This window comes from Pelophylax lessonae, assembly GCF_965119305.1.
Source record: "Pelophylax lessonae genome assembly, chromosome: 9".
Taxonomy (NCBI): domain Eukaryota; kingdom Metazoa; phylum Chordata; class Amphibia; order Anura; family Ranidae; genus Pelophylax; species Pelophylax lessonae.
The window spans coordinates 236,066,266-236,089,527 of record NC_138776.1 but is presented as its reverse complement, the minus strand read 5'-3'; the positions used below and the strand labels follow the sequence as shown (position 1 = coordinate 236,089,527).

Genomic DNA, 23,262 nt, shown 5'->3' with positions numbered 1-23,262 from the left:
AATCTGGGGCCCCCTCACCCGCAGATCCCCACAACCACAGCCCAGGGTTGTGAGAAAAAGGCCCTTGTTCCCATCAACATGGGGACAAGGGGATTTGGGGTTGAGGGACAGAGAGATCTGGGGGCCCCCCTGCCCGCAGACCCCCACAGCCCAGGGTTGTGGCGAAGAGGCTCTTGTCCCCATCAACATATGAACCAGGTGTTTTGGGGCAGGGGAGGCAAATCACCCCCACCACATTGAGGGCATGTGGCCTGTTATGGTTTAGGAGGGGGGGGCAGCTTGCTTGTCCCCTCCCTTTCCTGACTTGCCAGACATGCTCAGATAAGGGTCTGGTATGAATTTTGAGGGGGACCCCACGCCATTTTTTTGCCTATTTTTTTTTATTGCCGGCAATTCTTGTTTTTACATTCTGGAAAGCTTGTTGACAGCTCATGACTCAATGGTTGTAAGGACATGGTGGCTGGCTTCCCTGCCCGCTCCTTAGCAACTAGCTATACACTGTTTGTTAAAGAGAAACAAAAAAAATGCAACACACATGTGAAAACGCATCAAAAACACAACACTTGCATTTTTGGTGCAGGTCCATTGAAGTCTATTACACGCAAAACACAATCTGCTGAGGGAAAAAAAGGTCCCTGACCCTTTCCAAAAAAGCACTGGCCGAAAAACGCATTGATCTGAACATGTACCAAAGGGAGCCATACTAAATGGACTGCGTAAGTGCGTATCTGCAATCTGCAAAATGCATTAAAAAACTCAAAGGTGTGAACCTAGCCTCAAGCTTTACTGCAAATGCAACAACCACTTACCTGCATGAAGATAAACCTGCCCTCTATCTATCCATTAGAATGCATGTGCTTCTACTATGGAGGCTCTCATAAATTTATAACTGCAGAAATATTGGGGTGCCTTGGAGCGACTCTGCAGCTTACGCATGTATTTGCAAATATGTGCTTACTAAACCCCTGTTTTTAACACAAACTGTTAGACATGATAATTCGGTTGGTAGCAGATTGGCTGGAGAGTTGAGCTAGGAATTTTCTTTGGTTTTGTATTGCATTAACCACTTCCATACAGAGCAGTTTGACACCCTTCCTGCCCAGACCAATTTTCAGCTTTCAGCACTCTCACACTTTGAATGACAATTGCTCAGTCATGCTACACTGTAACCAAACAAATTTTTTATCATTTTTTTCACACAAATAGAGCTTTCTTTTGGTGGTATTTGATCACAACTGGGGTTTTTTTTTTTCGTGATATATGCAAAAAAAGAGCAAACATTTTGAAAAAAAAACACTTTTTTTTAGTTTCAATTATAAAATTTTGCAAAAAATTAATTTTTCTTCATACATTTGGGCCAAAATGTATACTGCTACATATCTCTGGTAAAATTAACCCAAATTAGTGTATATTATTTAGTCTATGTGAAAGTTATTGAGTCTAGAAGCTATGGTACCAATTACTGAAAATTGATCACACCAGAAGTACTGACTGCCTATCTCCTTTCTTGAGGCCCTGAAATGTCAGGACAGTACAAATACCGCCCAAATGACCCCTTTTTGTAAAGTAGACAGTCCAAGGTATTTAGTAAAAGGCATGGTGGGTTTTTTGAAGTTGTAATTTTTTCCCACAATTCTTGGGAAAATGAAGAAAAAAATTTTTTTTTCTTTTTTTTCCCCACAAAGTTGTCAATTTATAAGCTATTTCTAACACATAGCATGTACACAGCAAAAATTACACCCAAAAATACATTCTGCTACTCCTTCCGAGTATGGCGATACCACATGTGTGAGACTTTTACACAGCCTGGCCACAAAAAGAGACTCCACGTCCAAGAAGCACCTTCAGGCGGAGCATAAATACACATAAAACTTTCTTACTACCTATCACATTTTTCAAGGCCCTAGAGCACCAATACAATGGAAAAGTCCACAAAATGACCCCATTTTGGAAAGAAAACACTCCAACGTATATTCTATGAGGCATTATGGGTCCTTTGAACATGTCATTTTTTTCCACAGGTTTTTGGAAAATGTGGGAAAAAAATGAAAACTTTTTTTTTTTACACAAAGTTGTCAATTTATAGGATATTCCTAACACATAGCATGTACACAGCAAAAATGACACCCCAAAATTCATTCTGCCACTCCTCCTGAGTATGGCAATACCACATGTGTGAGACTTTTTCACAGCCTAGCCATATAGAGGGGCCTAACATCCAAGGCGCACCATCATGCATCCTAGCCACTTGCCTAGGCCTATTTTTGACATTTGGTGTTTACAAGCTAAAATCAGTTGTTTTGCTAGAAAACTGCTTATAACCCCCAAACATTATATATTTTTTTTTAGCAGTGACCCTAGAGATTAAAATGGAGATTATTGCAATATTTTTTATCACACCGTATTTGCGCAGCGGTCTTCCAAACGCAATTCTTTTGGAAAAAATTCACTTTTTTTAATTAAAAAATAAGAAACCAGTAAAGTTAGCCCAATTTTTTTCCATAATGTGAAAGATAATGTTACGCCGAGTAAATAGATACCCAACATGTCATGTTTCAAAATTGCGCACGCTCACGGAATGGCGACAAACTTTGGTACTTAAAAATCCCCATAGGCGACAATTTAAAAATTTCTACAGGTTGCCATCCTTGAGTTACAGAGGAGGTCTAGGGCTCAAATTATTCCCCTTGCTCTAACGATCGCGGCGATACCTCACATGTGTGGTTTGAACACCGTTTACATATGTGGGCGGGGTTTCTGTATGCGTCGCTTCTGCGCGCGAGCTAACGGGGACAGGGTGCTTTAATTTTTTTTTTTTTTTTTTTTTACCATTTATTTTATTTATTATTTTTTATTTTTACACCGTTTAACAAAAAAAAAAAAAAGGATCATTTTTATTTCTATTACAAGAAATGTAAACATTACTTGTAATAGAAAAAGGCATGACAGGACCTCTTTTTTGTGAAATCTGGGGTCAAAAAGTCCTCAGATCTCACAAGTACACTAAAAGATAGAAAGAAAAATAAAAAAAAATTATTATATAAAATGAAAAAAAAAAAAAGGACCTTTAAACCGGTTGCTAGGCAACAACATTTTCCGTAGCTCCGGTCCTCCAAGACCATAGAGTCAAGTGAGGGCAAGCTTGCCCTCACTTGACATCCTGTCTGTGAGGATCCGGGACCGGATCGTTTTCCCCGCTGCCGGCGGGTCCAGTAAGCGGGGAAAAGGACCGGACGCGGCGGGAGGGGGGGGCACCTCTTCCGCCATCCCAGAAGGGTGATCCCACGGCGAATCCGCTGCTGGGACCACCCTTATCGGAAAGCCAACCGTCCACCGTTTAAAAAAATACCAGGGTTATGGCAGCTATCTGCTGCCATAACACCGGTATTTAGGTTTGAACGGAGGACGTATATAAACCTTTTTGGACTTAGACATGGTGGCTGTATGAAGGGCGACAGGTACTCGGGTACTTTGTTGGGCAGGTGACAGGTACTCTGGTACTGATGAGCAGGTGGCAGGTACTCGGGTACTCCGATAGGCAGGTGACAGGTACTCGGGTACTCTGATGGGCAGGTGACAGGCAGGTGATAGGTACTGATGAGAAGTACTGATACTGATAGGTGATAGTGATACGTGATAGGTACTGATGAGTACTGATGAGTAGTGATGGGTACTGATGAGCAGGCGGCAAGTACTCGGGTACTTCAGGCGTCAGGTACTCTGATGAGCAGGTGGAAGGTACTCGGGTACTCTGATGGGTAGGTGACAGGTACTCAGGTACTCTGATGACGGGTACTCCGTTGACAGGTACTCAAAGTACCCGAGTATACGTCATCAGAGTACCCGAGTATCCGTCATCAGAGTACCCGAATACCTGTCATCAGAGTACCCGAGTACCCGAGTACCTGTCATCAGAGTACCCGAGTACCCGTCATCAGAGTACCCGAGTACCCGTCATCAGAGTACCCGGGTACCTGTCATCAGAGTACCCGAGTACCCGTCATCAGAGTACCCGAGTACCCGTCATCAGAGTACCCGAGTACCCGTCATCAGAGTACCCGAGTACCCGTCATCAGAGTACCCGAGTACCCGTCATCAGAGTACCCGGGTACCTGTCATCAGAGTACCCGAGTACCCGTCATCAGAGTACCCGAGTACCTGTCATCAGAGTACCCGAGTACCTGTCATCAGAGTACCCGTCATCAGAGTACCCGAGTACCTGTCATCAGAGTACCTGATGGGCTGGTGACAGGTACTCGGGTACTTTGATGGGCTAGTGACAGGTGCTCTTTATTGGGGGGGGGGCAATCAGTGTGTTTGGGGTGCACTATGATTGGTAACTAGCTGTTACCACACTCTCTTCCTCACACAGGATCAGTGTGTGAGGAGGAGAACACGGTGACAGCTAGTTACCGTGTTCTCTGTTGACATTTGTGACCGGCTGTGATTGGACACAGTCAGTCACGTGGTAAAGAGCCAATTTCATTGGCTCTTTACCTAGATCGGGGATCGACTCTGTCCGAGGGACGAGCCTCGTCCCCGATCGCTGCTCTGCGTGCCCCCGGGGGCGCGCATTGCAGAGAGAACGAGCGGCTCGTGCTGGAGCCGCTCATGTGATCGGCTGTGATTGACACAGCCGATCACGTGGTAAACAGCCAATTTCTATTGGCTGTTTACCTTGATCAGGGATGGGCTATGTCCGAGGGACGAGCCTCACCCCCGATCGCCGCGCTGCGCGCCCCTGGGGGCGCGCAGTAGCAGCTAGAGCGGGCGGACGTCATATGACGCCCGCCCGGATCCGTACAACCACCATGCCGACGTCATATTACTATGACTCGGTATGGAAGTGGTTAAGGGAAACCTGCAGGAAGGACATGTTGAGCCTACCAATGCTGTCCTGTTGATCCAATGGCTTTAGTACTTTAGAAGTCACTAAATCATCAAAATATTCAGTTTAGGTGTTATGATTATACTCTGACCTTTCTTAACCACTTAAGCCCCGGAAGATTTTACCCCCTTCCTGACCAGGGCCTATTTTGCGATTCGGCACTGCGTGACTTTAACGGACAATTGCGCGGTCGTGCGACGCTGTACCTAAACGAATTTGACGTCCTTTTTTTCCCACAAACAGAGCTTTCTTTTGGTGGTATTTGATCACCTGTGCGATTTTTTGATCACGCGCTATAAACAAAAAAAGAGCGTCAATTTTGCAAAAATTGCAATATTTTTCACATTTTTTTATATGAAATTCCCCCCCAAAAAAATGTAAAAATCAAAATTTTTTAACATTTTCGGCCAATTTGTTTTATGCTACCTATGTTTGGTAAAAAAAAAATCGCAAAAAGCGTATTTTGATTGGTTTGCGCAAAAGTTATCGCGTTTACTAACAAAGGGAAAGATTTTTGTCATTTTTGTTGTTTTTTTTTTTTTAACGCGTAATGGCGGCGATCTGCGATTTTTTTTTTGCGGTACTGCGACATTGCGGCGGACAGATCGGACCCTTGACTGACATTTTTGACACTTTTGGGGTTACCAGTGACATTTCTACAGTAATCAGTGCTATATATATGCACTGTTACTGTAAAAATACACTGGTAGTAAAGGGGTTAACTTTATTTGGGAGGGAGGGGCTGTGTGTGTCCCTAGGGGCATGCTTTCTACTGTGATTGGCTGTGGCTTGAGCTGTAAGGACACTGATCAACAGATCTACATAGTAGATCCATGTGATCAGTGTCTTTACAGCGAGGAGAATGACAGGCAGCTATTTACACAAGCTGCCTGACATTCTCCCTCTCCCCCGACGATCGCCGAGTGGCCGGCGGACATCGGGTCCGCTGGTCACACGCGCGGGGGGGTCCGTGACCACGCGGGAGCGGGAGCGCGCCTCCGGGGGCGCGCTCTCGCTCCCTAGACCCTCACAAGCAAGCAACGTAGCCCTACATTAGTTTGCCTGTGAGGGGCTGACCGCCGACGTAGATAGTTGTGCGGCGGTCGGCAAGTGGTTAAGAGAAACCTGCAGGAAGGACATATTGAGCCTACCAATGCTGTCCTGTTGATCCAATGGCTTTAGTACTTTAGAAGTCACTAAATCAAAATATTCAGTTTAGGTGTTATGATTATACTCTGACCTTTCTTAAAAAAAAAAAAAAGCTAGAAGTAATCACTTGGGACCCCCCGGGTCACTAGAACTAGTGTTCCTTGTTCTGGGGACAATCCAAAATGTGGGATTTTTTTTTAACTTTCAATGATAATGTTAACCAGGACAAATCGAGAGGGTGAACAGGGGCTTAGACAGCAATAAAACCTGACAGGTGTTCTTATCCATCCCCACTCTATCCAAAACTAAAAAATGTTTTGCCTTTAGGTATACTTTAAACTATATATGGCCCAAATACTCATCTAAATCTATAGCTATGTGACAAGCCAGGTCCCTAGTCTTCTATCTTCTTCCCTGCATAGGAGAAGGGCCCAACTTCAGGTGTTCAAGTCACTGATTGGGTGATGTGGACATTTCGTACTGACTGTCCAGCAGTAGAGCCCTTGCAGAATAAGAAAACTGTAGCATCGTGATGTCACAAAAAGGCAACCAGTTTGCCCTGGCAGAGAATGCAGTGCTCTATCACCGGTTGTCAATAGCAGAATCAGCACTGACAAATGCATTCCAACCCTTTCCAGCTATATCCAAAACTAGAAAACAGTATGGGATTATGGAAATGCATTTTAATTTCAAATATGCTATAGCATTTGTATTGTGTGAATTGGCCTTCTCTGTGTTAAGCCTACTTTGGAGAAACCAATGTGGAGGTATGTGCAGTAAAAGGAGCAATATGGAAGGGAAAGGATGGAACACAGAAAACTATTACCTGGAATATTGTAGAAGGGAGAGAAAGTGAAAGGATCGATTTCAGACAGAGGAGAGGAGATAAGTACATTGTCCAATGATGAAGAAAGATAAAGTCAGAGCTCATACATTCTAGAAGAAGGTTATGAAAGTCCAGCTGAAGAGGATGAGGACAGCCTAGGAGAGAAGCAGCAGAAGTTTCGTCACATGCGATAAGCACATTAGTCACTTGTGAACCTGACATCAGACATCTGTTGTCAATTCTTGCTGGTGACAGGCATGAGATAAATGCTGCCCAATCTGGACATGTTTTCTTTGGATTTGGTGCCAATGTCAAGACTATGGCACCAACAAATTGGTGCTTTTCCACTGCATGGAACCGAACGGTTTGGCACGCTTTTGTGCTTTTCCACTGCTGGTACCGCATGGTATAGTGTCGGAACGGTTCGGTACGGCGGCGCTTTTCCACTGCATGGAACTGAACGGTACGGTACGGCTCTGAAAAAACAGTGCCTACTCGATTGTGGTTCCAACAGGTACCAAACTGGTACCATATCCCACAATCCTTTGCATGCAGTCACTACTAGCCACTGATTGGTCAGAGAATCCCACCCACCCCGTTGTTATCCCACCCACTTAACTTTAGTACTACTTTAGTGGAAAAGCAAACCATACCGTACCGTACCGAACCGTTCCAACACCGTACCATGCGGTACCAGCAGTGGAAAAGCAAACCGGGCCAAGCAGGGCCGAGTAGAGCCGAGCCGGTACTTGCAGTGGAAAAGTGTCTCCTCAACTCGTCACCAAGTCTGGACTTACATTTTTTTTCACCCCCTACCAATACAAACTCATGTAGGACACATGAACTGTTCCACATGAACGTGAGAAATAAATAATCACAAAACAATAGTTAACTGAATTTAAAAATAAACACAAATAAACGTAAGAAATACTTATTAAAAAAAATTTATATTATTGGGTCAACATGCCCGCAGAGACACAATAAATCCTGTATTGGCACACATGCTCTGACTTTTGTCCCAGCACGGAATGAGGTTGAAGCAAGTTGGCTTGAGATAGACTGCAGCCCTGGGTGGGTTTTGAAAAATATAGGAGCTGCAAATATACATGGAAAAGGGGGGGTGGGTTTGTTGACATTCGGCTGTGCAAGACTTTAACTAGCAGTGGCCAATAAAATTGTAACTAAGCTAGTCATGTCAACCTAGGCGAACCTTTGCACCCCAGATGTTTTGAAACTACATTTCCCATGATGCTCTCTGAACTCTGCAGTGTAGTTGAGCATCATGGGAAATGTAGTTCCAAAACATCTGGGGTGCCAAGGTTCGCCATCACTGACCTAGGCTATTAACTAAGTGTCCTACTGAGAAATTTAGCTCTCAATCTTGAAGGGAAAGTTCAAACAGACAAGTCTGAAATCCTGGTCCAAGCACTATTGCATAGCTCTCAACTGTCCCTCATTTGAAAGGACTGTCCCTTTTTGGAGACCAGATCCCTCAGTCCCTCGTGCAGTCTCAGTTGGCTGATGTGTGCTTAGGGGGAGATTTACTAAAGTGGGGTACACACTAGTAGAAAATCTGCCGAAAATTCCCAATCGAGGTAAAATCGTACGATTTTTGTCAAGTGTGTACACAACTTTCAGCAGCCGATGCCGACATTTTCAATGAAAAAAAACGGAGGGACAAACACCAAAATTTTTATCGTCCGTCCCCGGACGACCAATTTTTTTTTAATGTGTATCAGATACGAAAGACGGCGCATGATCTGACGTTGCTGACAACCCGTAAGGGGATTGGAGGACCTTGACTATGAAGAGCGGCTGCAATCGCTCGATTTATTCTCCCAGGAGAAGAGACGTCTGAGGGGGGACATGATAGCAATTTATAAATATCTTAATGGGGATCCCAGCTTAGAAAAAAAGCTGTTCATTCGAAGGGATTGCATGAGGACTCGAGGGCATACAATGCGATTAGAGGAGAAGCGTTTTAACCTCAGGCAATGAGGGGGGTTCTTTACTGTTAGGGCTACAAGATTGTGGAATTCTCTACCACAAGAGGTGGTCACTGCGGGAAGTATGGTGGCTTTCAAAAGACTCTTAGACTTACATCTCAAGGATCAGAACATTCAGGGGTATGTGAGATGATTACAGCCACACACACCTAAACAGGTTGAACTGGATGGACTATTGTCTTTATTCAACCTCACCTACTATGTAACTATGTAAGTCTAGGAACACATGTGCCAAAAAAAAATAAAAAAATCGAAAGAGAAATTTCGTGAACATTTTTGCTAAAAACGGTTATGAACGCTGAGCAAGAGAGAGAAAAATCGGAGGACATTTCGTCCGATTTCCGTCAAGTGTGTACGGGCCTTTAAATTGGAGAGTGCAAAATGTGGTGCAGTTTTGCATGGTAGCCAATCAGCTTCCTGTTTTTTTTTTTTTTGCGAAGCCTAATCAAGCAAGCTGAAGTTAGAAGCTGATTGGCTACCATGCACAGCTGCAACAGATTCCGAGTGCTCCAGTTTTAGTAAATCTCCTCCCAAAATGTTACTACAAAATGTAATACTATTTTAATACCAAAAGTGTTATGCTGCACTAACTTTTTATCTGACCTTAATATTTCTACATCTGTTATTTAGAAAAGCCCATTTAAAGGAAAAATACAGGAAAAACGTGGTTTAGCTAATCATTTTAGTTCTTTGTGCTCCATGTAACTTTGGCCATGCCAGGGACATTTCCTATGCCTGCATACTCTTGGACGTACATCTCAAGGATCAAAACATTCAGGGGGTATGGGAAATTAATACGTCCACACACACCTACACAGGTTGAACTGGATTGACTATTGTCTTTATTCAACCTCAACTACTATGTAACTATGTAATATTATTTGCTAAAAAATGTTCCTGTTTAACATTTCAGAAAGTTAGGAAGTGTGCTTTTGTTTCCCCTGAGAAAAGCCAGGTCTGTACATGTTCCTTGCTCTCCTCTATTCTTCTCTATCCTCTTCTTTATCATAAACATGAATGGATGGGTGACCCGAACCTACATATTTATTCATGAAGAAAAGGCCCTCTCCTGATGGAGGAATTGTGCTTAAACACCTGGCATCTAAGGTCCATGACCACTTTCATATCTTAAACCATAGCTCCCAAAAGTTCCTCTTTTAAAGTGACAGTTCCTCTTTCGAAATCATATCCCTTTGTTCTTCTTTCCTCCTCAGTTGCAACACACATCTTCCAGAATGACTTTGTGGCTCTTGGCACTTGATTGCATTGATAGGAGGAAAGAAAGTTGGTGCTGATAGACTCTGCCAGGCACTGTGATCATAGGTCGAAACAAGAAGCCAGACTGTAGCTAAATAAGGTCCACTCAGTGTGGGTCCTATTTTTATGAATGTCTGGTTTGTAAAGTATCTCCTCTCAGGGCCACCAGCCCAACAACCTGCCTTAGAATTCTTAAGCTTTCTGTACTCTAGTAGAATTTTGTAAGAAAATGTTCATTTTCAGAATATTTATTGGGGGGGTCAAAAGGACATTTTATTTTTGGAAAATTGGAGAATGTAAAATTTCTCAAAATTCTAACCGTGAATGTTTGTTTAGTTCGGGGAAAAATCATAAAATTGTAATAAAACCTCTTTAATAGATCTGGGGTAACAATAAAATAGCAGATCTAAACAAAATTGTAAGGGTTTTAGAACAAAACTAGCTGACTCAATGATGGGAAGAAAGAACATTCTAATGGGCCATACACACTATAAGATTTTCTGAAGACTTTTTCCTTTAGACTTATGCCCCGTACACACGCGTCAAAAATTGGCAGGGAATTTTCAGCCAACGTCCGATCTGCTGATTTTCGGCTTGTTAGTATGATGCTTCCGACAACCAACTCCGACTTTTCGGCCGAAAAAAATCTGGTGTGCAGGCTATAAAATTTTTGTTGGCTGTCAACACAACGGCCGATTTTCGTGCAGTCAGTACAGATTTCGACAGGGAAAAATCTGATGAGCAAGTCTGGGCATGCTCAGTGAAGAAAAAACATAAAGAAATCAAACCAACACATGACATCACTTCTGAAGAAGAATTTTGTTGGCCGAGAAAATTCGTGTGCAGTCTAGGCACATTCCAACCAACAAAACACAACTTGGACAAAAGTCGGACGATCGGTCAGCCGATAATCGTTGCGTGTGTACGAGGCTTTACCAAAACCATATAATATGAGGTCAAACCTAAACACTTTCAATTTGTATGCAATCTGGCAGGCCCTTGCACTACATAGAAAAGGTAAATCTGAAGGAAATCTAACCACAAAAGTTGGATAGTGTGCATCCAGCTTAAGAACGCACAATTCTACTAGTATGTATGCCCATTTTTAGAATTTGATTTTTTTTTAGATAATGATATAAAGTGAGCCAAATACACCCCCCCTCTTTGAAACTGACTGTATGGTGTCCATATGCCTCCGGAAGGAAGAACATGAAGGCCTCTTCTCCCTCTCATCATGCCTTTCCTTAGTCAAACTAAAATGTTTCATGATCCAACGGAGCTTTCCTTGATTTGCTCCTGGATAGGCTTGGTTTTCAATCAGGCAATGTTACTGAGGGTTTAGTTATATACATAACCAGTTAGCAAGTGCAATCAGCTACCCTGCCATTACCAGGACAGGGGGTATATATTTTGCTTTATATTTGGCGCTTTTCCACTGCATGGAACAGTACCGGTTCGGCACGCTTTTGTGCTTTTCCACTGCTGGTACCGCATGGTATAGGGTCGGAACGGTTCGGTACGGTACGGTATAGGTTTGCTTTTCCACTGCATGGAACCGAACGGTACGGTACGGCTCTGAAAAAACAGTACCTACTCGATTGTCGTTCCAGCAGGTACCAAACTGGTACCATATCCCACAATCCTTTGCATGCAGTCACTACTAGCCACTGATTGGTCAGAGAATCCCACCACCCCGTTGTTATCCCACCCACTTAACTTTAGTACTACTTTAGTGGAAAAGCAAACCTATACCATACCGTACCAAACCGTTCCGACACTATACCATGCGTACCAGCAGTGGAAAAGCAAATCGGGCCAAGCAGGGCCGAGTAGAGCCGAGCCGGTACTAGCCGGTACTTGCAGTGGAAAAGTGCCATTAGTGACCTCAAAAATGTCCCTACTGAAATAACTTTCACTAAGCTTGACTTTATCCTGCAAAAAAAAAGAAAAATTACCTTTCCTGTATCCAGGATGAAGCAGTCGCCTGTGTTGAAGCTGTCCCATGTTAGGTCTGTCTCAATTGCACGAATGTGTTTGCGACCTCTGACATGGTAGAGATGGTGGGTAGGGGTCAATGAGTCCTTCTCTGCACGCTGGAAACCTGAGGAGACCCCTCCTTCCTGTGATAAAAGCATACAAAGTAACATTGAAAGGCTGAAAAAAATGGCTTAAAGGGGCTGTACAGGAAAACATGAAAAACAATCTCAGCAGATTGAAGGCAGCACTGTTTTACTAGCTTTTGAATTATTGTTGTCACATATTTGCCAGCAGTTTTATCTAGCAATAGTCATAAGGGACATAAGCATCGGAAGTTGGGGGTAGGGGGAGTCTTAGCAGCATGGGACACAGAAAGCCAAAATGAGAGTAGAGCCACCCTGACCCCCGGCATCAGGGAGGGCTGACATTTCCCCTCGGGGTTCTGGTTCCTAGGCATGGTGGGCCTGGATGGTTGCAGGAAAAACATGGGTGCCACAGCAACAAAATGAGGGAGAGCAGGTCAGGGCACAGGACACCCTAGGACAATAGGCAAACAGACCCGCAGACTCCAAAGACAAAAATAGCCAGGCAGACAGAAATACAGAACAAGGGCCTAATCCTGATCCCCACGTTCTGTACCTACGTAGCCACAGCTGTCTCCTATAGCAAGCAAAAACTCAAAGCACTGTGTAGGGTTTCCAGGGATGAGTCCGTCTTGATGCTTTTCCAGGCTCTCCACAGTCCCCGACTCATAGAAGAGTAACCTCTGGTACTTCATCTCAGAACTCCATCCCTTTCCTCATGCCTTCAGGCAACAAACAGCTTCTCTCTGGCAGAGCCTCAAGCACATGGCTAGGCCTAATGCCTCGTACACACATGAATTTTCGGCCAACGTCCGATCGGCGTGCAAAAATCTGGTGTGCATGCTATAAAACTTTTGTTGGCCGTCACCACAACGGCCGATTTTTCGTCAGTCAGTACAGATTTCGGCAGACAAAAATCTGATGAGCAAGACTGGGCATGCTCAGAGAAGAAAAAACACACGGAAAGTAAACCAGCACATGACATCACTTCTGAAGTTGGTTTTTGTTGGCCAACAAAAGTCCAGTGCAAGTCTAGAGCACATTTCAACCAACAAAACAACACTGAACAAAAGACGGCCGATCGGTCGGCCGATAATCGTTGCGTGTGTACGAGGCATTAGACTTCAGGCCTAACCCAACACAGCTGTTCCTCATACACCCCTCACCTTTTTGTAAATATTTTATTATATCTTTTTGTGACAACACTGAAGAAATGACACTTTGCTACAATGCAAAGTAGTGAGTGTACAGCTTGTATAACAGTGTAAATTTGCTGTCCCCTCAAAATAACTCAACACACAGCCATTAATGTCTAAACTGCTGGCAACAAAAGTGAGTACACCCCTAAGTGAAAATGGTCAAATTGGGCCCAAAGTGTCAATATTTTGTGTGGCCACCATTATTTTCCAGCACTGCCTTAACCCTCTTGGGCATGGAGTTGGAAAGGGTAAGAGATATAGTGGGAAACTTCCAAACTGAACTATTCACACAGAGGACTCTAATTTCCTTTCCTAGTGAAACTTGGCTGAAGTCCTTGCAGAAGGCATATAAAGACTTCTTCACAGTAGATGCAGCAGCAGCAGAACTGAGCAATGTCCATTTGTAGTGGACAGTCCTGGATAGAACTCTAAGAACACTAGCCAGTGTTCTTTGTGTGGACCCTCTGCTACCTTAGAGCACAAGAGAGGATAACTGTCTAAGGATTCTTAGGGTGTCTGTACTCACAAGGTTCCTGAAGCCCCAATGGCAGCCTTCTCTTTCCACAATTCCAGACCAGATGCACTGTAGATTCTCCCTATGTCAGCTATGGTAGAACCAGGGTCAGCCACACAGACTTCAGGCCCTCCTGAGGCCACATGGCAGCAAGTGCTGGGGGAGGCAATGCCTCTCCCCAGCCCATGTGCTCCTTGAATATAAATACAGACACCAAGCATGCAGAGGGGCATTCCCTTGTCCAGGCTGTATGAATAGTCATGCTCCCATCTGCATAGTTTCTGCCTATTATTCAGCAATTTCCATAGTTGCTAGAATACAGTTAAAAACTTCAAGACAGCTTGAGCAGCATCAGAGCACACTGAGCAGACCACACTAGCTGATATCCTCTCTCTGTTAAGCAGACAGCAATTTAATGTACCTAGCTGTTTCTCTGTTAAACAGAAAAATGAAAAACTATTCTACATTCATCCTCACACCTACCTAGGAGGGTGTTACACTAATAAAGGTTTGTCTTTGGGTTTAATACTGCTTTAAACACATCCAATCTATTGAAAGTACATCGGGACACACCGAAGACTGAGCTTCAATAAACCCCAAGAGATACTTGAACAAACAAAGGTGCTTACTTACCAAATACGTCACCCCCCGTGGGAATAAAGACATGAACTCTGCACTTTCGTGTCCCTGTGTCTCATGGTTCTGGGTAGGCTTCTCACCCATGTACATGTGAAGCTGAGAGCTGTAGATGGCTCCAGCTGCCTTTTCATCAACCGTTGTTGCATTTCCTGTATGTGGACAAAGCCAAGAGTTAGGAAGTGTGGTGGAGCAGTAGTACATTTTACGCGTGCAACATGTTATATAGTTAGTCAGGTTGAAAAATACAAAAGTTCATCTAACTCAACCAATAAAAAACAAAAAAGAAAACACAACCATACAATCCCATATACTGAATCCTATACACACAGCTGATTCAGAGGAAGGCGAAAAACCCCAGCAAAGCATGATCCAATTTGCTACAGCAGGGGAAAAAAATTCCTTCCTGATTCCCCCCGAGAGGGAATCGGATATTCCCTGGATCAACTTTACCTATAAATAGTAGTACCCATTTATATTATATACACCCAGGAAAGAATCCAGGCCTTTTTTAAAGCAATCTACTAAGCTGGTCAGAACCACCTCTGGAGGGAGTCTATTCCACATATTCACAGCTCTTACTGTGAAAAAACCTTTCCCTATTTGGAGACAAAATCTTTTTTGCTCTAGACGTGAAGAGTGCCCCCTTGTCCTCTGTGATGACCTTAAAATGAATAACTCAACACCAAGTTCACTAAATGGACCCCGTATGTATTTATACACAGTGGCGGCTGGTGAAGTTTTAAGATGGTGGGGCGCAAGACCCCGCCCTTCCATTTTGACCCCTCCCATTTCTAAGAAGCCCCACCCCTTATAGACTCCACCCATTTTGTCCCCTGTATTTTGCTTATGTGAACAAATTCTTCCATTATATCACATATTAAGGGGTCCATCAGTACTAGTATATCCCATAATAGGGAGCAGGGGCCCTATTATGGGATATACTGTGAGAGACACCCTATTATGGGATACACTGACTGAGAGTGGCACAAACCCCACAGTACAGACCCCCCCCAGCACAAACCCTTCAAGCACAAACCCCGCACAAACCCCTCAAGCACAAACCCCCTAGCACAAACCCCACAGTACAGACCCCCTAGCACAAACCCCACAGTACAGGCCCCCTAGCACAAACCCCTATAGACCGGCTGCCACTGTTTATACATGTTAATCATATCCCCCCTTAATCTCCTCTTCTCAAGAGAGAACAAGGACAGTTCCTCTAATCTTTTCTAATAGCTGAGCTCCATGCCTCTGATCAGTTTGGTTGCTCTTCTCTGCACTTTCTCCAGTTCCCCAATAAAATTTGACAATGAATTAAAGTGTTTGTTCACCAATGCCAGAAGTCTGCTAAGCAAAATAGGTGAGTTGGAAGCTTTGGTGCATGCAGAGAACTATGATTTAATTGGTATTTCTGAATCTTGGCTTCATTCTTCACATGACTAGGCTATAAACATGGCTATGCCCAGAAAGACAGGGTAAAACGGGGTGGTGGTGTCTGTCTCTATGTGATCTCAAAGGGAACCTAGTTGATGGAGAGTGTGATGAGGCTGAAACATTAAAGGGTCGAAGTGCACATGGGTGTGCTTACTACAAAGGTAATAATTATTGGGGTGTGATATAGGCTACCCAGTGTCAATGAGGAGGTGGAGACTCAGCTACTTTCACTAATAGAAAGGGCTGCAAGGGCTGATACGGTGATAAAAATGGGGGATTTGAACTACCAGAAAATTGACTGGAGTAATGGCACTGCAGGAACAGTTAAAAGGGCAAAAATGTATAAGCCTATTATAAGAAAATATTATGGTACCGTTCATAGATGCCCCGACTAGGGTTAGCTTATTACTAATGCCCATAGAGTGCCTTGAAAAAGTATTCATACTCCTTGAAATTGTCCACATTTTGTCATGATACAACCAAAAACGTAAATGTATTTTATTGGGATTTTATGTGATAGACCAACACAAAGTGGCAAATAATTGTAAAGTGAAAGCAAAATGATGAAATGGTTTTCAAAATTTGTTACAAATAGATATGTGAAAGGTGTGGCATGCATCTGTATTCAGTAAATACTTTGTAGAACCACCTTTTGCTGCAATTACAACTGCAAGTCTTTTTGGGTATGTCTCTACCAGCTTTGCACATCTAGAGTAAAATTTTTGCCCACTCTTCTTTGCAAAATTGCTCAAGCTGTCAGATTGGATGAAGAGCATCTGTGAACAATTTTCATGTCTTGCCACAGATTCTTAATTGGATTTAGGTCTGGACTTTGACTGGGCATTCTTAAAAGAAAATTGGTAGTGTTGTTGACAGGTGAAAAAGATTTTTGAGTTGGTCCCTTCTGTTTTTTTCATTCGGTGGATTAAATCGGATGCTAAAAGTTGTGTACACACTATCAGAAAATCGTACGATCATTCCTAGGACAAAAATGTTTGTCCGATTTTCTTTTATCGTGTACCCTACTTAACACATGAATATGATTTGATCTAAATAATTCAATTGTAGCTCTGGCTGTATGTTTAGGGTCGTTGTCCAGCTGGAAGGTGAACCTCTGCCCCAGTCTCAAGTCTTTTGCAGACTAACAGGTTTTCTTCTAAGATTGCCCTGTATTTGGCTCCATCCGTCTTCCCATCAACCCTGACCAGCTTCATTGTCCCTGCTGAAGAAAAGCATCCAGGCAACATGATGCTGCCTCCACCATTTTTCCCGGAGGGGATGGTGTGTTCAGGGTAATGTGCAGTGTTAGTTTTCAACCACACATATGCAGTGACAGGTCCTCTTTACAGAGAGATCTGGGGTCAATAAGACCCCATATTTCTCCTCTACAATGTAAAGAATTAGATCAAAAAGATAAAAAAAAAAAAAAAAAAAGCATTGATCTAATTCTTTAAGAAAAAAATGGCCTTGTATAAATTGGGCGGAAACCAGAAGGGACTTCATGACGTCGCTCTGGTCCTTCGACCTAGACTATAAAGAAGAGCGGAGGATATCTTTCCTCTGCTCATCTTTGTTACCAGCCGCCTCAACCGCCGGATCGATTCTCGGGGCTACTGATCATCCAGGTAAGCCCCAGAAACACCTGAAAGTGGAGGGAGGGGGCATCCCCTGCCACCGCTTCTTAAAGTAATCCAGCGGCAAATCCACAGCTTGGACCACTTTTATCGGTTAGAGAATCGCTGGTGTTTGGACAAAATGTTCGAACCTGGCAGAAAGTCGAACCCACATCACTTCCTGTGACGTGGCATCAGCTTTTCTGCAAATCTGCACACACTGCGCATGCACAGCACGTCATCAATTATTTCAGCGCTGACGTCAGTGCACTCAGAAATTTGCATGTCAAATTCCACAACCAATGATACAGCGCATGAGCATGTAAATACATTAGCTACTGTGAAATTGACATTTCCCACTCTAAGCCATTTAACATTGTTGTCTATGGGAAATCTTGGTCAGCTTGACATGGCACTGCTTCGAACCATAATTTACAGGGACACCAAACTTTTGGGATGGCTGTCGCCTATGGTTCGGCTGTACAGGTGCTCCAAAGTTGACCGACTTAGGTGGCACCTTTCCCCGTTAAAGTCTATTGGAGACCCCCATCGGTACCGGTTTTCAGACCACAGCTTCAATATTCATATTCAAATGACCCCCCCCCCCCCCCCCCGGAGCTTTCTCCGGATCACTATCCGGAAGCTACGCCAGTTCAAAGTAGACTTTTACGGTTCCGGTAGGGCCAGAGACCCCAAACTTGGTGTGGAGGTTTCTTCAAATTTCTACTAGAGGTGGCCCTGTTTCCCCTTAACGTGCTACCCATGTTTGGTGTTCCTGCCACTTATGGTTAGGGAGCAGTGCCATGTCAAGCTGAGGGTTTTGCTTTTGGGCCAAAAAGTTAAATTTTAGTCTCATCTGAACAGAGCACCTTCTTCCGCATGTTTACTGTGCCCACCACATGGCTTCTCGCAAACTGCAAATGGGACTACCGGTACTTAGGGCTTTCTTTCAACAATGTTTTTTTTCTTGCCACTCTTCCATAAAGACCAGATTTGTGGAGCGCACGAATAATAGTTGTCCTGTGGACAGATTCTCCCACCTGAGCTGTGGATCTCTGTAGCTTCTCCAGAGTTAACAGGGGCCTCTTTGCTGCTTCTCTGATTAATGCTCTTCTTGCCCTGCCTGTCAGTTTAGGTGGACGGCCATGTCTTGGTAGGTTTGCTGTTGTGCCATACTCTTTCCATTTTCAGATGGTGGATTGAACAGCGCTCCGTGAGATGTTCAAAGCTTGGGATATTTTTTTATAACCTAACCCTACTTTAAACTTCTCCACAATTATGTAACTATGCATGTCAGAACATACTAACGTTTTCATGACAGTTCACTCAAAACTAAACTATACCCAAAAAAATAAAATCAGGTTTGGTTGAATTTTCTACAGAGAACTCTGTAGCTACTCCCAAATAGTCATGGTTGCGTTAGGCAGGCCATAGATGATGCATTTTTGAATGGTTGAATGGAAAAAATGATTTTATTTTCCCCATCAACACACTCGGTGTTGATGGGGGAATCCCTATCGTGGAGCTACTATATTCTGACTGCAGGGAGAGTTCCCCACTGTCAAAATACAATTATTGTTGTTGCTGGCTGCACTGATTGAGCCAAAAAAAAAAACATGGCTCGAAATTCATCTGGTCCCTACTGAACCAGACAAATTTCAATCCACCTATGGCTGGCTTTACTGTGTGCACGTGGCATGAGGTCACACCTCAGCATGTAGGTCACAGGTGTCAAACACAAGGCCCGCGGGCCGAATATTGCCCCCCAGGCCATTTCATGTGGCCCTCACACCTCTTCTGTAGCTGGGGCACACCCCTTGTCTCTGCCCCACCTTGTCTCAGTAGTCGACAGCAGAGGGGACAGAACTCCTTTGCCAGATCCTGTGCTTCTCTGTGCTGCTGCAGAAAGGCTCATCTTTGCCCACCCCCCTTCTCAGCAGTCTGCAGCAGAGAGGCGTTCAGAACTCCTCCTACAGATCTTGCACCTCTCTGTGCAGCCACAACACCACCTTGTCTCTGCCTCCTCTGGTCTCAGCATTCAGCAGACTCTGTAAGCTGACTTCAGCCCTCCTCTGGTCCTCCTCCAGAATTTGCACTTTCTTCTTCCCGGATCCACCCGCATCTTCTTCCTGGCAGTAGCACAAGGTAAAGGGGTGCATTGCAATATAAGGAAGAATGGGTGACTCTTGACTTATGATGGTGGGGAGCTCTTGATATCTCTTGTAAGGGGGTGTGGGATTCTCTGGACATCTAATCTTACAGATATAACCGGCCCTTTGAGGGCAACCATAATGCTGATGTGGCCCGCGATGAAATTGTGTTTGACACCCCTGATGTAGGTGATTAACGATTCAGCCACCTTTCTAATAATAGCAGAAAAAAGGCATTACAAATAGTAATTGCCAAAATACAAAGAAGTTCTCTAAACATGAAATATTTTCTCCAATAAAAATATATATATTTATTATATACATATATAAGTGGCAAACAATAATGAATCTTTAAAGTACGAAAGTCACAGGTGTCACATGTGCAGGGCCAGATTAACGTAGGGGCTATTGGAGCTGCAGCTCCAGGCCCCTACCTTAATATAGGCCCCGGGTTGGCCATATTCACTGTTACCGCTCTTCTGTCACTTGTAAACACAGAAGTCTGGCTTCTATGCTCGCTTCCCCAGGCAGCACCCTCAGAACCTCCCCACACAGCACGAAGGCCGGACAAGGAGGGACAGTTGCCGATGCATGGATGTGTTTATGGGCTTCAGAGACAGCATCCCATGTTGAATTAGGCATGCATGGCTGCACCCTTCCTCCTCTGGGTGCATGCCAAGGCACGGCCCTTAAGGCCCTTCAAAATCCTCAGCACCAAGCCCATGATGCTCTTAATCCGGCCCTGCACATGTGATTATCCTACCATGAAATATTAAACACGCACAAAGATTATCTATACAAACAAAAATAGTAAAAAAGGAGCTACTTTCATAAATGTTACACTACAAATCACCGTATCTTAAAGCAAATTTGTTGAAAGAAAAATGGCTGTGGCTTGCCAAGACACCATTAAAGTATAACTAAAGGCAAACCTTTTTTTAGATTTGAATAGAGTGGAGATTGATTAGAACTCCTATCAGTTTTTATTGCTGTCTGTGCCCCCGTTAAGGAGATTCACCCTCTCTATTTGTCCTGTTTACTATGATCAGTGAAAGTTTTGGGTTGTCCCCAGAAAAGTAATAGAGGGGACATTTTCCAATGAAGATGCTAGTTCTGGTGACTTGGGGGTCCCAAGAATTCCCTTAATTTGTAGGGATTTCCTCTCACTTCCTGTTTGGCTATAGGACAGGAAGTGAAGGTAAATCTCAGGGTTTTTAACTCTCCCTTACTCTATCCAAAATGTAAAAAAAAGTTTTGTCTATAGTTATACTTTAGGTGCCTTGTTTGTGCTTTTCCCACGTGGCATGTTCATGAAAAACCTAGCAGAAATACACTTTCAAAGAAATCTAAAGAAAGGCTCCAATTGTTGGCTATAGCCAAGAAGAAGATTCATTATTGAAACATTTGTAATGTATCATTTGTTAAGCTGTGACCTTAAGGCTCCGTTCACATGTCAGCGTATGGATCGCGGGCAGAACCGCCGCGGTTCCGCCCGCGATCCGGAGATTATTGCAAATCGCGGGACGCCTGTGCGTTGCCCGTTGATTTGCAATAGCCCCCCAAACGCTGAGCGATGTTGCCGCGATTTCCGCCTGCCGGCGTCCCGCGATTTGCAATAATCTCCGGATCGCGGGCGGAACCACGGCGGTTTTGCCCGCGATCCATACGCTGACATGTGAACGGAGCCTGAAAGCAAGCATTATGCACATTCTTCCCATTTTCCCTTACTCCGTCTCTCAGAGCCTTACCATTCCAGACATAGATGCTGTTGCCTTCAGGTGAATTGAGGACCAGCAGGTAGGTGTCCCCAGAGTGAAATACACCTCGACTCTCCACTGGCACCGAGATCAGCTTCATTTTTTCAATGCGGAAAATGTGGAGCCCTTGTTCCGAAATGGTTTCGGGGAAACGAAGATCTCTGCAGTAGAGGAAACAGTTTAAATGGCAAAGATTGAAGTATGGTCCAATCCAAAATGAAAATATGCCTATTAATTAGATATAATGGACATGGCATATTTTTATAATGCCTGGCTTTTTGTTGTTTCCACCACTGCTACCTGCTCTCACATTCATTCCAATTATTTCCAACTGTCCTCCTGGGAATTCTGGGTATTTTTTTGCCCACCTCTGTATGGTCCAGCTTCTGTTACATTTGCTATAATAAAAAATAATGATAAAAACCCAGCAAGGATGATGGGAATCCCTTATAATAAGCACAAAAAGTGTGCATAGCTGGGAACTCAGCACTGAGAATTTACCAATCCCCAAGAGATAGAAGAAACTGCAAGTGGATTTAACTCCCCAGCATCCACCAAACACTGAAAAATACTGTATATATGTATTTTGTGGGTGGACTGAACTTTAATAGCCGATCAATTTACATTCGATTTAGAACAGTCATTCTAAGTTTGAGTAATTGCCAATTCTCTGCAGTCTTCTGGATCCATGGAAGACTCCAATGCTGGACATTCCCAGCAAGGATGATGGGAATCCCTAATATCCAACACAGGGAATGTGCATAGCTGGGAACTCAGCAAAGAGCAGCAATCCCCATGAGATAGAAGAAACTGCTAAGTGGCTTAACTTTCCAGCATTCAACAAACACTGAAATATACCGTATACATTTTATTTTTGGGTGGACTGAAATTTGTTTCGAGGGAGGTAAAGATTGAAGGGTTCATGTACGGCAGCAGGGGTTTTCAAACTATGGCCCTCCAGTTGTTCAGGAACTACATTTCCCATCTTGCCTAGTCATGTCTGTGAATGTCAGAGTTTTCCAATGCCTCATGGGAAGTGTAGTTCCACAACAGCTGGAGGGCCGTAGTTTGAGGATCCCTGATGTAAGGGATTGTTAATTTTAGGGTTTGTATTATTGTTAGAATTACTTTTTATATTAGGGACACATAGGTGAATGGAAATGGATTGCAGTTTATCGAAGACTGCAACAAAGCTAATGTCATTTTAATAGCTGATTGATTTACAAGGATTTAGAACAGTCTTTCCCAGTTTTGTCAATTCTCTGCAGTCTTCTGGATCCTGGGAGAACCCCTCTGCTGGACATCCAATAGAAGGTGTCCTAATCACCCAGCCAGTAACATGGACAGCCAAAGAAGGACCCTCCTCCTCTGCAGGAAAGATAGATTAGGAACTTGGTGCATCATGTGACCATGGATTTAGATTAGCAGTTTGGGCTTTTAGATTCTTTTTTTTTTCTATTATTAACTTAGTGGTTATTAGGGCATGGAGGGGGAAAGTCCAGAGCTCGGCTCACAGGTTGAGCATGACCCTTGTGTAATCTCAAAGTTGCTCTGGCCAAAGTTTACAAAGGGCTAAGTCTTTGTCTTCACCCCCAAGTGACATTTTTGGGACTGGCAATTCGTATCACTTCAATAAAGCCATCAACACAGGTTTTACTGGCCAATTCAATCATTAGAAGGATGAGTGCCAACCAACAGGGGTAAAGATGGCACAAGATAAAACGGATATAAGCACTGAACTGTCATTGCAACTTAAATTACAGACTTATG

At 43.7% G+C, this 23,262-nt stretch overlaps 1 protein-coding gene across 1 annotated transcript in view; it reads right to left on the bottom strand.

The window, feature by feature from the left end:
* CAPG (capping actin protein, gelsolin like) overlaps nucleotides 1–23,262 on the bottom strand; it is a 77,582-nt gene that overhangs the window by 20,320 nt on the left and 34,000 nt on the right. Inside the window, exons 3-5 of the mRNA XM_082269359.1 lie at nucleotides 21,484–21,653; nucleotides 14,533–14,687; nucleotides 12,082–12,246 (exon numbers count right to left, since the gene is read on the bottom strand). Coding sequence (XP_082125485.1) covers nucleotides 12,082–12,246; nucleotides 14,533–14,687; nucleotides 21,484–21,653 — 490 coding nt within the window. The remainder of the gene's footprint in view (nucleotides 1–12,081; nucleotides 12,247–14,532; nucleotides 14,688–21,483; nucleotides 21,654–23,262) is intronic.